The sequence below is a fragment of the Melanostigma gelatinosum genome (genome assembly GCF_949748355.1).
Source record: "Melanostigma gelatinosum genome assembly, chromosome: 22".
Taxonomy (NCBI): domain Eukaryota; kingdom Metazoa; phylum Chordata; class Actinopteri; order Perciformes; family Zoarcidae; genus Melanostigma; species Melanostigma gelatinosum.
The window spans coordinates 8,369,576-8,384,041 of NC_136655.1; the positions used below are offsets into that span (position 1 = coordinate 8,369,576).

General features: G+C 42.4%; 1 protein-coding gene across 1 annotated transcript; it reads right to left on the minus strand.

Annotated features, from left to right (window-relative positions):
• Positions 1-527: 527 nt before the first annotated feature.
• On the minus strand, positions 528-14,184 carry ano6 (anoctamin 6). Its single transcript, XM_079294140.1, has 20 exons — positions 13,950-14,184; positions 10,321-10,391; positions 9,674-9,802; positions 7,687-7,752; positions 7,321-7,608; positions 7,052-7,165; positions 6,799-6,914; positions 6,464-6,598; positions 6,249-6,354; positions 5,987-6,047; positions 5,596-5,741; positions 5,323-5,400; positions 4,617-4,836; positions 4,362-4,531; positions 4,173-4,270; positions 3,846-3,973; positions 3,244-3,449; positions 2,961-3,157; positions 2,667-2,772; positions 528-2,578 (listed from the first exon to the last, which is right to left on the minus strand). The coding sequence occupies exons 1-20, from the start codon at positions 14,041-14,043 to the stop codon at positions 2,369-2,371; spliced, it is 2,739 nt and encodes a 912-aa protein (XP_079150266.1). The 5' UTR covers positions 14,044-14,184; the 3' UTR covers positions 528-2,368.
• Between the last annotated feature and the right edge of the window lie 282 nt (positions 14,185-14,466).

Consider the following 14,466-nt stretch of genomic DNA (forward strand, 5'->3'; position numbering starts at 1 on the left):
AAATGGGGCCTGTGTCGCTTCTAGATGACGTCAGTAGAGCGTTGGAAAATATGCCTGATCAAAAATGTAGAGCGGTAAAGCCACCCACTGAGCTGCTATGTCTTAAAACATACAGTGCTGCTTTGATGATAGATATGTTTTAAATATTGTAAAGTGTTTTAACATCTGGAGCAAGAACCTGTAAAATACAACTCCAAGCAGCTTCAGCATGAGACATTTCCCAAAGATTCTGCAGCTTCTGTTCAGGAATTGTTGTGTTTTGTTGATATAGTTTCTGGCATTTGTACCAACCAGGTCAAGGCTTATTTTGCATACTTGCACAACGCATCTGTTAAGCAATGAAGATTGTATCAGCATGACATCATGTAGTTTCATGCAGAGGCTGTTTTTTATTAAAAATTTTCATCTTGCTGCAGTGATTGTCAATACACTGTGACATGACTGATGTGTTTTTATTTCAGGTGCAACAGAGCACACTTCTAAATACATCCCAGGTGAGTGGTCAGATAAATACATAAAACATACAATGGTGGAAAGTATTTTTAATCCTTTGAGTCTTTATGGTAAGACTTAATACACATTTCATGGCACTGACAAGATCAAACAAAAAGACAAGACGGATACGCATCATCAGATATTGCTGGTATATGATACTGTTTGCATACATGTTGGAGATAGTACCATAGTTTAAATCACAAGGCGAGGCAATAATGCAGCAGAGGTGTTGATCTAAGATTTCAGCAATGACACAGGTGAAGACTGAATTACTGTACTGCCTATATCACAGGATATAACTTGCAGCTCAACATGTTGTGCATTGCAGTGGTCATGGCACATGAGTGGAACTCTGTAAGTAAAAAGTGCATAACAGTACAGTCGATGAGAGTACATGAATAGAGAAGGAGACAGACTATACTTCCATAGTCAACTGAACCACTTCACAGGGCTGCAATGAATTAATTTAATTAAAAAATATTGGTTAAACTGAATCGCATGTTGGTGTAATACCGAAACAGCATTCAGTTTTAAATTATTCTTGTGGTTTGTAAACTTGAATACGTCAAACCATGATATGGCATCACTTTGGAATTGTCTAATAAATTGACTTTCTGAATTGTAACTGTAATTGAATCCCCTCCAAACATTATAACAATGTTTAAACCATTTGAAAGGCTTACAGAGATAAAAGTGTTCAAGGCGCATTTAGTCAGTATATGTGGCTTTAGGTCAGTTCGTCCATGTTTATTCTAACTCGAGGTATCTCAACACCTGTGTAACATTGCGAGTTGTTCGACAGATCACCTCAGCTCTTTAGTTTGAGTAACAGAAATGGAAGGGTAAAAAAAAAAAGATCCACCGGTACATCAATCCTCAACATTGCATTCAAAAGTGGTGCATTTTTTGTCAACAATAATACTGATGTTTCATGACAGCATTAAACTAAAACGGTGTGACGGAGTGACGCGCTGCTGTGCTGAGTTAAAATTCAATATAGTCATTAAACTAGAAGAAAAAAAACCAAGGTCTATTGACTCGCTTTTTTCCAGAGCTTTCAACCACAATATAATCTTTAATTTTAGGCCAACATGGATGAGAAGTCCTATGGACGAAACATCTTCATCAGCAAATTTCCATCTGCCAATGAAGACCATGTGATACTGCTGAAAGCCCTGGAAGAGCTAAGCTACGATTGTTTTGTTTGGTTGTATTTTTTTGCTTCGTCCACCAAATAGTTGGTGTTAATTATTAAGCTTCAAAATGTGAGGCAGTGATTTGACATCGGTTTCTCGTTGCTGTAACATCCAGCAAGTCATTTAGCTTAATGTGTGTCATGCTATCTGAGTTCTTTGTGTTGAGATATTACGTTGTTTAAAATTGTTAAAAACTAAATCTAATAAGATTAAAATTCAATTCTGGCTTCAGATTTCAACAAATTGAACTCCATCCCTAATTGATAAGGTAGTGCAAAACACTGCCATGTTACTTGATTGTCCTACACCTAGTTTGTGCAGTGGCACTGCCAGCTGCAATACGTCAACCTGTCTGTTGTATTGGTCAGTATGAGAGGAAAGTAAAAAAGAAAAAGACTCCCTGAGAGGTGAATGAGGCTAGATGCACTGTTCTTTCTCCCTTTGCATGCTTTCACCTGACGGGAGTCCAGAGTGTGAGGACAGTAGACAAGGGTGAAGACTAAACAAGTGGTTTCTCCTTTCTCTGTCCAACAGTCCCTTAAAGTCCAGACCTTGTTCCAGGTCTTCATTTTGTTGTTAAAGATGTTGGTCAGTATTTGAAGAGATATGGGTGAGTGCTGGAAAAAGCTGGGTAGTCATGTATATACAGTATTGTCTGGTGTCTTCTTCCATACAGTTTACTCCATCTCCTTCCATGTCAGGTTCACCTTCGTGTCCTTGGCAGTCCCGTCGTCGACTGATTTCAGACGTTTGGTCACCAGCTTGAGATTGGTCTCATGTAGGACAACCTGGGTCAAGTACTTCTCTCGTTTGATCTGTTCTCTGACAGCGTACGAGACGTCTGGGATCACGTAGGACAGGATGAACTTGGTGAGGTAAACGACGTGCTGTGAGGAGTAGAAGACATTAATACGTTTTGATGATGAAAGATTTGTTTTAGTGTCAGAAAAGATTTCCTGTTATGTTCACACTCACCTCTACAACGATTATAAAAGCCATTTTGGCAGCGATCACGTGCCAGTAGTAGACAGTGTACTCATACTGCCTCGGGTGCCCAGGAGAATACCGAAAATCTCGATACCTAAAGGAGGAAATTTCATACTCAAAACACGATTTGTCACAAAGCTGCTTCTGACACCAGTAATCTATTGAGCTTGCCATCCTATTTTATTCGTCTTGTGTCGGCAAAACATTTTGAAATGGCTGATAGGTAATATGGAAACTGGCCTTCTTTTTAATTCAGCACACACAGACGGCCAATCTTTGTACCTGCAGGTGGTGATGTTGTCAGGCGTCTTCATGGGCTTGCTGTCGTTGGAGAAGTCGCTGATGTTGAATATAGACAGCGAGCTGTTGATGTAGCCCTGCATGGTGTTGTTATAGTGATCTCCATATGGGTACACAGAGAACGACCAGTAGTAGACCAACCGCGGAATCATGTCGGACGTGAAAGCGATGATCATGGCCTGTTGAGACACCAGGACGCCAGGTAAACGGAGCGAAAATGTAGTCGCAATTGTCGGCAATAACTCTGCGTAAACAGTGTCCTCACATTTGTTGCGACAGCCACTATAGCGATGCTGTGGAGGATGGGCTGCCAGGCCCCTATATCCTGCGCCTTCTCTGGCACAATGCGGCGAAACTGAGTGGTGATTTTCCAAGCGTCAACCCGAATCTCAAACAGGTTGTTGACCAGAGCCAGGAGCGGCGCCAGAGGGAAGGAGACAACGAACAGGGTCACAAAGCCAAACTGGATGACTGAAAGAGACGAGACCCCCCACCCCCCCCCCCCACAATTTAGTTGCAGCAGGTATTTGTAGATTGACTACTTGTGTGTATCTCTTGGTTATTTACTAACTGGTTTCAAACCAGTTTACTGAATTGGCTTGCACTATTAAAAAGCTTAAGACACGCCGTGAGAGTGGTGGTAATCTTCTTGTCCAACTCAAAATATGTCTTTGAACATCATTGAATATTTCAATGAAATGTCACTAAAACATTGAGTAAGAGCTAACCACGACTGTCTGAAGGACTTAGTTTGTGTGGTGCAACCTGTTTTGTAATATCGAGATACACGAGTCGAATAAGTCTGAACTTAACAGCTTGTTCAACCGGCTCCAGGTGCAGCTTTAAACGTGGCAGACGGGGACTTACCCATCTCCAAATATTCATGGAACAGTCCTAGTTTTTCGCAGGGCTGCAGCTGGTAGTCCTGCTCCCAGCGTGGAATCGCCTTATCTGAAGGCCCACGATTGTAGAGGAAGATACAATTTTTCACCCACCTGTGGAGGGGTGAAAGAGATCATAGAGCAACAGTAGCTCAGTATGACGATGGAACGCTGGTGCATGATGAGCTATTAGCCTTCTTTGTAAGCAGCACGTTCACTGATGTTCACCTGCTTCTATGAGCCGACACTGTGTTGCTTAATTGTATCGTTTTTATATTTCACGTAAAATAGTTTTTCGATTCTGACTTCTTACGGTAGGAAGACCTCTTGGATGTTGTTCCAGATGGCTTTCCCGCCCATGATGATGGCGAGCTGAGTCGTCAACTCAATCAGACAACCACCTGGATCACACTGCAGGACAGCAAGACACACACGCCTGAGTCAGGAACAACACGCGAATACGTTCGACATGTAACAAACAAGGTGGACGGACAAACTGCACCTCCTCGTTCCGGTATTTTCCCAAGAGGTAAACAGGCCTTCCAGGATAGCCGACCACTTTCCCTTTGGCGAAGGCGATATAGAAACAGGAGGAGTAATAGTTGATGAACTGGAAGAGAAACATCTTCAGGGTCAAGCTGTTCTCGTAGTCCGTCCTGGTCCGTGGCAGCTCTGTTGTTGTGTCAGACAAGAAACGGATGTTCGGATTAAACCACATGCAAGTCAATACTGGGGGAAAAGTATAATTCAAACTCACCAAAGTCCGTGATCCAGATGGCGACCCGCTCATAGAGAATGTTGAGGATCATAATGACAACAAAGCCGATGATGGAGGCTGTGACAGAAGTGGCCATCTGAGGCGTCACATACTCCTTTAAGGGCTCCAGTTCGTGAGTTCTGAGTTTAGCCGAGAAGGTAAAAAAGGCAGCCAGTCGGTAAACAATGATGGCCACAATGGACGCCAGGATCAACAGAATCTAAAGGACAAAACAGAGTTGAAAGATTCATTCATCAATTCAACATTGTGTTTGTTCTGAAATTGAAAAAAAATGGGGAAAAGCTTTATTCGATGGGTCCGTCATTTCAGAATCATGTCCTAATTATTCTAGTTTATAGAAGTTTACTGGAAAGAACGATGAATTTGGTACTAATTGTAGGTAAAGTAGAGGTCATGTTCAAGTAGTATACTTCCAATAAATAAGTTAAGAAAAACCTGAGAATTCAATGCACACGTTAGCTACATGCAAAAACAATATATGTTCATGATAAATGAGTAATGTATGAATATTTACATGGGTTTAAATGTACCTTTCTTTAAAAATATATCGTATTTTCCCAATCATTAGCACCAAATAACATATTCTTCTTAGGAGCTTGATAGTGAATTGCTGACAGGAACAATACAGTGTTAGCAAGAAAAAAAATGATGACATTGAAATAAAAATGACATTTATTTACATTACCCAGAATACGACTGTCCAAATTCCTATCGACACCCGAACACATCGTCCAAAGACTGTATAGGGCACCTTTTCTTCGACCTAAATCACACACAAACACAGTCATATACTGGGCTTTAAAAACAACATGGCAAGACTTAAAACTCATCATGACAACATAGCATTTTCAAATAGTTTATACTTTTTGAATCCATCTGTATTTTTTTCTTGGCTGGTGTAGTTCTACGTTATTAGCTGCAAATAGAATCGAATGAAACGTGCTTGTGTGGTTTTTACCCCTGTGATAGGGTTCTTCCTCTTATGGGTGCACTTTGCTTCATATTCCGGGCGAGCTGGCTCTTCCTGTTCCAGAAACTCCACAGTGTCCCACGTGTACTCCAGCTCCGCCTGGTAGCGCTTCCAAAACTCCAGGAACAAAGTGACTGCAGTCAGGAAATGAACAGGAGCAGGAAAAACAACAGGAAGGGCGAGAGTATTGTCAGTGTCTTCCTGTGTCTGTTTTGCCTTTGACAATGCCAAAGACGAGCACAAAATAAACATGTCAAATGGTCAGTTATAAACACAGCTTCTGTCAGTGACAGTTAGCACGCTTGCACACGCTGAATGGGAACCGTGAACATGAACGGAGTCATTACCTGGTATGTTTTTGACATTGTATACAACTTACCCCAGATGGCCATGAAAACTGCAAACACGATGGTTCCAAAGTTATCAAATATGCAAAGTTCCTAAAAGAAAATGGGAAAAAAAGACAAACGTGGACATCAAAATTGTCACAGTTCTGCCCTGCTTACACGCAAATCAGTTCCAGGTTGTGTGGAAATAGCAGCATGCATTACAACTTGCAAAAATCAGTTCTTTTTTTTTTTTGCATATTGAGCGACATCAGCGGACAAAAGCTTTGTAGAAACACATGAAGTCAAACTCACTTTGGAAGATTCACAGGTGCTGTTCAACCTCCAGTATTGGCAATCTCTATCACACTGCGGACACATCACAATATTCCCTCCAATGTCAGGGTCGCACACCTCCATGCTGCGGCAATTGAAACATGAGAACAGAGATGATCAGACTGGCAAATCTCCAAAATATCATACGTCATCAAATTACAAGTCCATCATTCAAAATCTCCAAGGAAACGTACCTCCAGGTGCTGGTTTCTTGGGTGCTGTATCCATAAATGAAACAACCCACTCCCACAGCAGCAGCCACAGCCAGCATCACTGTGTAGAAACCCAACCAGGCAAAGTAAATGCCGATCTTCTCCCCATAATACTTCCTGTGGAAAAAAATAACGAGTGTTAATCTACTGTGGCTCTACTGTTCACAAAAGACATCAAAACGATTGTATTTCTTCCTGCTTGTCACACAGGGAATACAACATGCAGTCCAAAACTGTTTATGGACAGTACAACAGCGTTTCAGTTTGAGCTGAACTGAAACCTCATCAGAGAGTCAGTAAGTAAGGCTTGTGTTTACCGAATGTGGTTCAGTGGTTGCATCTTGTAGAAGCTTTTGGGATGGGCCCATTCTTGGTAGAGCAGAAATCTCTCGTTGGGGCAGCTCTCTTCTTCGGACTTGGTATTGAACTTGCCCTGAAATAATGAAAACGATACAAACAAAGGGAATTTTTAGGACATTGTTAGTTCATTAATTGCATTACGCCATGCTAAATATGGATGTTACAAACTGGAAAAGGCCCAAACCAACATGACTGTAACATGTAACTTACGTCATGGAGGGGATAGGCAGCTTTGTACACTTCTCCATCCAGCAGTTTGGTGATGCCAAACTTCTTAATCTTCCCTTTTACTTCATAGGGGGCACGACTCAGGATGTAATATGCCTGGAAGAAGAAGAGGTTTTCGTCTTCAAGCTACCAATCAAACGTACAATAGGATGGTTACAACCGCCAAAACACCGTCCTTCAAAATAAAACTGAAATATGAGAGGAAGTTGCAGGCAGCCTGAAACCGACTGCCACAACATGAGGCCACTTGCCATCCTGCCCCTCATGGACGCGGTGAAGAAGGCGTCTTTGTCCGTCACGTGGAAGTGCTCCAGGCGGTCCTTGTCAAAGGGGGCGGTGAAGAACTCCGCGTCCTTGGTGAGCAGGTCTTCGTTGGGGTAGAAGTGCTTGGTGATGCAGGAGAAAAAGCGCCACGGGGAGGGCTGCGAGGACAGGTTGTTGGGCTGGATGGGAAGCTTGATGTGCAGGACCTCGGCGTAGGTGCACAGCACGTCCCACGGCATGTGCACTTTCACAAACAGCAGTTTCTCATCTATTACCTGCAAAGGGCAAATACGCAGTGCGTTAAGTATTGGATTGCAGTCAGATAAACCTTCTGAAAAGTGTAATCTACTTACAGATTTTGTCGCCTCCAGCTCCATTCCCATCTTCATGAGGGAGGCCTCGAAGTACTCCCGCCGCCTCTACAGTGAAAAACACTTCCTGAATTAATGCTCCCTCCTCCTCTTTGGCAATTATGATCCGGTTGATGTACCGGGTGAATACCAGTGTAAATACTGTGAGCATTTATCAAAAGGACTTTCACGAGGGATTATCTACATACACAAAATGAAATGGCTTTACTTATACTGTCGTAACATCTTCGGTAAATAATGTGCCGACACGTTATCACTTTGATCACCTTCATGCGATTCAATTTGCCGTTATTTGTTTAGGTTTATAACAGAGCTCATTTATTTGGACACATGACATTTCCCTAAGATGTTTCCGCTGCACATACAGGCAACGAACGGCGGCACTGCAAAGCGAGTCAGAGCAGGTTCTTGTTGGTGGCATGTCATCAAACGTTACGGGGAACTGAATCCCGGACACAATCTTTGAACTGCTACACATGCTTTCCAAAAACCAAAGACGCGTGAAAAGGCATGAATCAGTATGAAAAAGTACAAAAGAAATAACACAGAGCGGTAGAATTAATTGTTCCAACTTCTTTGTTGTTTGATGAGTTGGGATCAACCTTCATGTAACACCTCGACACATTTCCGCTTGATGTCAATTCTGAGGAATGCCTCCGAGAGACAAAGCAAAACGTCAAATAGTCGCTGCTTTCGGGGTGGATGTTTTCACGACACGCGGGGAACACATTCCCCACATGATTTATTTTAAGATAGCGATTTAGCAAACACGACCTGAACTGAGCCACACCCTTTTCCAGCAGTTAAAGTCGGCGCAGAAGGTTGAGCAACTTGTGTTTGACACAGGTTAGGCTCTGGAAAAACAAAGTAAAGGGAGTGCCTGGTAGAGACTGCTGCTCTCCCCCATCACTTTTTGGCTTTAGTTTGCTTTGGGATGATTACGAATGAGCGATTGCCTCAGTCCCAGTGAATCTGTGGTGAATCTGTGTCTCCTTCATGAGCTCTACCAGCCGGCCGTTTCTCAAGGAACTGTCTTACACCCATTACATCCATTCACTGCTTCAGAAAAACAACATACCAAACATTAAATACCTAACGTTTTGTCCGTTCTTAAAATGATTTTATTTGTGATTTTAGCCTCTACAGGACACAGTTTCCATTTCAAAACCACTTGGGGGATACGGTTGCAACACTGCAGGTAACATCTCGAAGATATGTGGATCTACAAGCATTACAAGACACATCCATCACACTGTACATCTATTGTGAAAGACACTGGCAGCAACAAACAACACACCTGGGCACGTAACCATGTCTCAGTGTTCTTCATTGGTGCGCTGCGAGCGATTCAGTTCAGGAGACTTACAACCAGACTGCTCTGGGTTTTTTTGTTTTGTTTTTTCAGTACGTTTTGGGGGGATTTAAGTGAAGGAGTAACGCTCAACTTCCCTCTGAGGGAACTGAGTCACAATGCGTGTTGAATGAATGAGAAGTTCAGTGGAAAGGCACTTTCAGAACAATGTATGCCAAGCTGTTCCCGTTGCTGGATAATTAAAAGCGTTATTTAAGTTCCTGTGCTGAATAGACACGAGTACTTCATTTAAACTCCCTTTACAAACAATAGAGTTTGCATGTGTAATTAATCACACAAGACATGTCACCTGAATATGACTTACATTTAGGTTCTATGAGAAAACTACGACTTAGATTGATACAAATAGTATGTTATTCATTCAGACAAATGATTTGCTGCCGAATCTTAATTTTAAAACTCTTTGCCTCAGGATTTGGGATGCTGACAGGTTCAAGTTTCTCAACGCTATCTAACAATGGCAAAACATTTCTTAAGAATACTAAAATACCCAAACATACCACCTTTGGCAGCGGCTCTCTTTTTGTGAGTAGATTACTTTGTTCTGCGGTGAACCACCCGGCTCAAAAAAGGATCGAAATAAAATGAAAGACATACCTTGTGCTGATGGAACGTGTACATCTTATCAAAATCCTTCTTATCCTCATCCTCGTAGACCAGGATGAAGTCGATCCTCCTCACGCCGTCGTTGAAGAACAAGGAGTCGGGTTTGTCATTAAACTCGACCTGAGGGCAACGAGAAAGCTCGTCAGGTACGGCCGTAGACTCATAATGATAATCATCTTCCTCCATAGTGCCGTACATGTTGCACACTGAGACGCGACGGGAAGTGAGGAAGAGGTCCGTGTGCGTGAGATATTGTTGAATACTGACATTGACCGGCCTATTTAATGTGCGATGTGGGCCATTCAGGAGGAGTGGGAAGTGTAAACAAACATTCTGACACCCGCCCTTTCTCGCTCTCTCTCTCTCCACACAATCACACTTGTGTCATCACCGGGTATATACAAAGCGCTTGCACGCATGCATTTTATATGTAACTACCAGGTTTCATATGTAAAGGCTTTCATCTCATGTGTGCTTTGTGTAGTGATTTGGTGTCTTGTGGTCCAGTGATCCGCCATCTGTTTGCTAAATTATCGTGCTTCAAGAACAGAATATTCATATGAATCACTAGAAATACAGGTGCATTTGAGTGATCTGCTGCTACTGTAGCTGGCATCGACATTGCGGTGTTGACTCACCAGTACTGCTTTGGTGACTGCTGCTCCTTCTTCAATACTGTGATACGTCGGTAAAAACTCCTGGGTGTAAACTGTGAAAATAAGACCAAAACACATAAATGTGAACACAGACGTCACAATAAACAAATGCACTTGAGCCCGACCGCTACATTAGCAGGCTGATATTATCATGTTGTTACCATTATGTCAATTTCACTGCATTTTGCATATTTGTAAATGTATATTAGGTGTGTCACAGTGTCAGGAAGACGGTTTAAAAAAAATGAAATATTGATATCCTGTTAATAACACATGATCAGTTAGATATAATAATCCTGTGTATCTTCAATGGTTACATTCTCTCCACCTCCCGATCATATTTAGAGTGTAATTAATTTGCCAACAAAGAGGCAAAACGCACAACAAACAAAGGTTGATTCATGGCATTATTTATTTTTTCAAAGGCTCGTCTTCTTAACTGAGGTCTGTTTGTCAGTAGCGAACGCAGCTTCACCTGAGCCAGCAAAAAAAATCATAGGTGTATTGTGAGTACTGTAATATTATTGTAAAAAAAACAAAAAACATTTTAGAGATGATTGATGTTGCACTTCACTGTTAAAAATTATTTTTTTTTGTACACATCGCTGTGTCTTGTTTCGATTTTTTTAAATCCCTCTCTTAGAGGTGAACGACAGAACTCATTACCTTCACTACTATTTTCTGAGAAGTACAGTATGTGACGCTCCTCTGAGTCAACCTGCGGGGGGACGGACTTACCGTGCCCCCGTCATACATCCGCTTCAGCTGCAGTTCAGCTTCAGCTGAAGCGGATGTATGACGGGGGGACGGACTTACCGTGCCCCCGTCATACATCCGCTTCAGCTGCAGTGCTTGTTGCAGCAGAGCAAATATGTCCAACTTAGCACATGTATACGGCACATTTATGCCGTGTACGTACGTTTACATAACTTAAAAAGAATAACAGCTGATCTTCTGTTACCAGACAGCCTCAGCTGCTAGCATGTCCGTCTTGTTTTATCTGTATTTGCCGGTAAAGGTGCTGCTGACCTCACAAGAACTTCCCATCCACACAAACTCTGACCAGGACGACATTCATGTTCCACCTCAGCGGTGCTCACTGAAGCAGCGACGACTGTTGCTCATTTATAACCAGTGACCCTCCTAACACAAGCCTCACGCTGTTATTGTTGCATTTTGCTTTTACTGCTTGCCTTGCACACAATGGCCCACTCGCCACAATGTCATATTACTCCCCGGGAAAAAGAGAAGAACTCGGTCACCGCCTACTGCAGTGCGGACGACACATTTACAAAATACACTCGAAGATTCATTTAGAAATCTGCTCTCAGCATTCACACCACTGACCGCATCACAGCTTAACAAACAATACCACCAACATCACATGCATTGTTTTATGCTTCATAATTAAATGATACATGCCTTGTTTTGTTTTTTTTACAACAGATGACATCCAACATGGAAGGCCCTCTAATCTTTCCACATAAAGCATAGCGCGATGACAAAACTAACTGAAGACAGATGTTGTTTTCAAAACACTGGCCAAAGTAACACTCGGGGGAACTTCACAGTGGAATAAGTGTTCATCACAAGACTTTCCTTTGACAAAGTCCTCCAGGGTAACAGTCTGAACTCAAATGCTGAGCCAGTAACGAAAGGCTAACCCCACTTTTTGTTTTTACACTGATGTACTGTGGGCATAAATCCTCCCCTGTACACGGTACCATGACTGTAATGTCACATGATGTGTTTTAGTTGTTTGCTGCAGACTGGAGGTCACACTGTACCCGATTAGTTGTTTTTTTCTACAGTCACTACTTTGGTGTGTAATATAAATGAAATGTGCACGGGCTCCTGAGTCATTAAACCCAACAGGAACGCTGTTACGAAACCTCTGCACCCTACAGTCAGTCACTGTGATTCTTTTGAAAAGCATGTTGAATGCCCACGAGCTGTCTGCAATAAAAATCTGCTTTCTTGCCACAGAGCGCTCACTTCCTGTTTAGAGAACATCCTCCATGACAACACGCAAAACAATAAAAGGCATGAACAAAAAAATGTATTGTTTTTAACTTCCAAACTTTGATTTTGTGCAGCACGAAACACATTTTATTTGACCAAAAGGCTGACATTTAAAACACTTAAGTCAAGCCCAAAAAAAAACAGTGCCCATCGCACATATGACAGGAAATTCCTTTCTGCAGCAAAAAGTGGATCATTTCGTGACAAGTCGAGTGTCTTTCACAGGAACAGAATCTGCTCCAGAACTTGCTTCCAGCAGTCGAGAGACATAGCCGTCTCACCCTAACATGCTAATCTGTAATCACCAATGCATCATGTTTACTGTACCGATGTGCTGGCTACATGTTAATAATCAGACTTCCTGTATCACCATAGAATTACTTTTGCACATTATTATTAAGTTGAAACAAAACAAATCTTATTTTTGCTGATGTTTCTTCTGTTGCAATCACTGCATCACAGGCTGCAACAAAGCGTGGCTGCAATAATTCATAACAAGTGAATATAGGCTCCATTAAATAGAGTGCACTTAGTGAAAAGCATTAGACACTTCCATGTGCTCAGGGCCTTCTACAATGTCACAACATCCTCACAACTTACGTTCACCCAAAGGACCAATTATCTCTCATTCAGGTGTGGGAAGAAGAAGAAGAAGAAATACATGCAATATCAGACGGTTGTCATTGTGGGCAAGACAGGACATGAAAGAAGCGTATAAATTGAGAAATATTTCCCACAACTGTGGAAGCTGTGCAGAGATTTACTCGATTCCAAAGTTAAGTTGCAGTTTCAGTTTGGAGCGTCAGGAATGTAAGACATGCAAAGAACAAAAGAGTGTTTAGAAATGAGATCCGTTCTAGTTTGAAGCCTCCCAAAGGGCCACGGGAGACATATCTGACAAAAACAGGGACTCCAGCTGTTTTTTTGGGGGGGAGGGGGCAGTTTTAATCCCCCAACATCTGTTATTAATATCAATTTCTAAGGCAGAAGTGGTGTTGTGAGCTTGTGCTTCCTTAAAAATGTGTGCACCACACCCACACAGTTGTTCTGCTATATGCAGCATGCATGACTTAAAGCTTTAGACCAGAGGTCTTCAACAGGGGGTCCGCGAAGACCCCTGCCCATTTACTTCTACTCATTATCTACCCTGTAAAGGTGACAACACCTCATGTTTCATGATGGCATAAATGGGTAAACCATAATGTGTCCATTCAGGAAATCATGAACAGTGTACTATTAGCAGACCTCTCAACCAGAACAGTGATAGAGAATAAGTAGAAGTGCATTTCAAATCTGGAATCATTAGCAACAAAATGTGCCCAAAGTAAAAAAGCACTCATTACGCAGACAAATGGCGCAAAGGAGTAGAAAATTGCACTTAATGTCGGCTACTTGACTAACGTTACACCGCTTTTTGAGTAACTTTAAAACTATAAAGTAGGCTGGAGCAGTGGATGAATGAGTGGGAGGTCAGCTAACACACCCAGAGGTGAACATGACCTAGATGTGTTTCAAGTATCACATGTGAGTAAACCCTCACAGCGCGCACACAGACAATACATCTCGAGAAATCAAAGCGGTCCTCTTACCAACTTCCTCGTCTATCATGCCCAATACAGCATCACACTCCATCTCATCTGTCTCAGACACGGAGTCCATCTCGTGGATGTCGTTATTGCTCATGGTCCTTGTCGGGGGTCCGGCTCACAAAAAAACTTAGACAACAAAACAACAACTTTGCTTTACCGACAATAGCTTCGACGCGCAGCCCCGTCCTCCACGCATGCTGTATCTATTTCTCAACATGGATTGAGCCGGTTAAAGTTTCGCCCAAGTTGCGACTTGAGAGAATGGAAGAAGTCTCACGGGCGGGGTCGGAGGAGGGGGAGGGTGAGGAGGAGGAGGAGGAGGAGGGTGTTGCTGTTCTTCAGCCACATTTGACAGTTACGTTACGCCCACTCAATTCCTCTGAAGTTTGTTGTTTATCGTGCTGATGCATGTAACGCATGAACACACTTGACATCTCGGTGCACGTGGAGAAATATGTCTTTTGTTTCGAGATGTTTGGCATTCAGGTAGCCTCAACAGCGGGAACCAGTGCTTCGT

Bases quoted from the DNA above. Each gene is read 5' to 3' on its own strand.
- ano6 (XM_079294140.1), bottom strand. From the start codon at position 14,043: ATGAGCAATAACGACATCCACGAGATGGACTCCGTGTCTGAGACAGAT. The intron at 6,599-6,798 runs GTAAACACAAGC...TTTTTTCCACAG, and splicing joins CAACCACTGAACCACATTCG to GAAGTATTATGGGGAGAAGA. The intron at 6,355-6,463 runs GTACGTTTCCTT...CAATTGCCGCAG, and splicing joins CAAGAAACCAGCACCTGGAG to CATGGAGGTGTGCGACCCTG.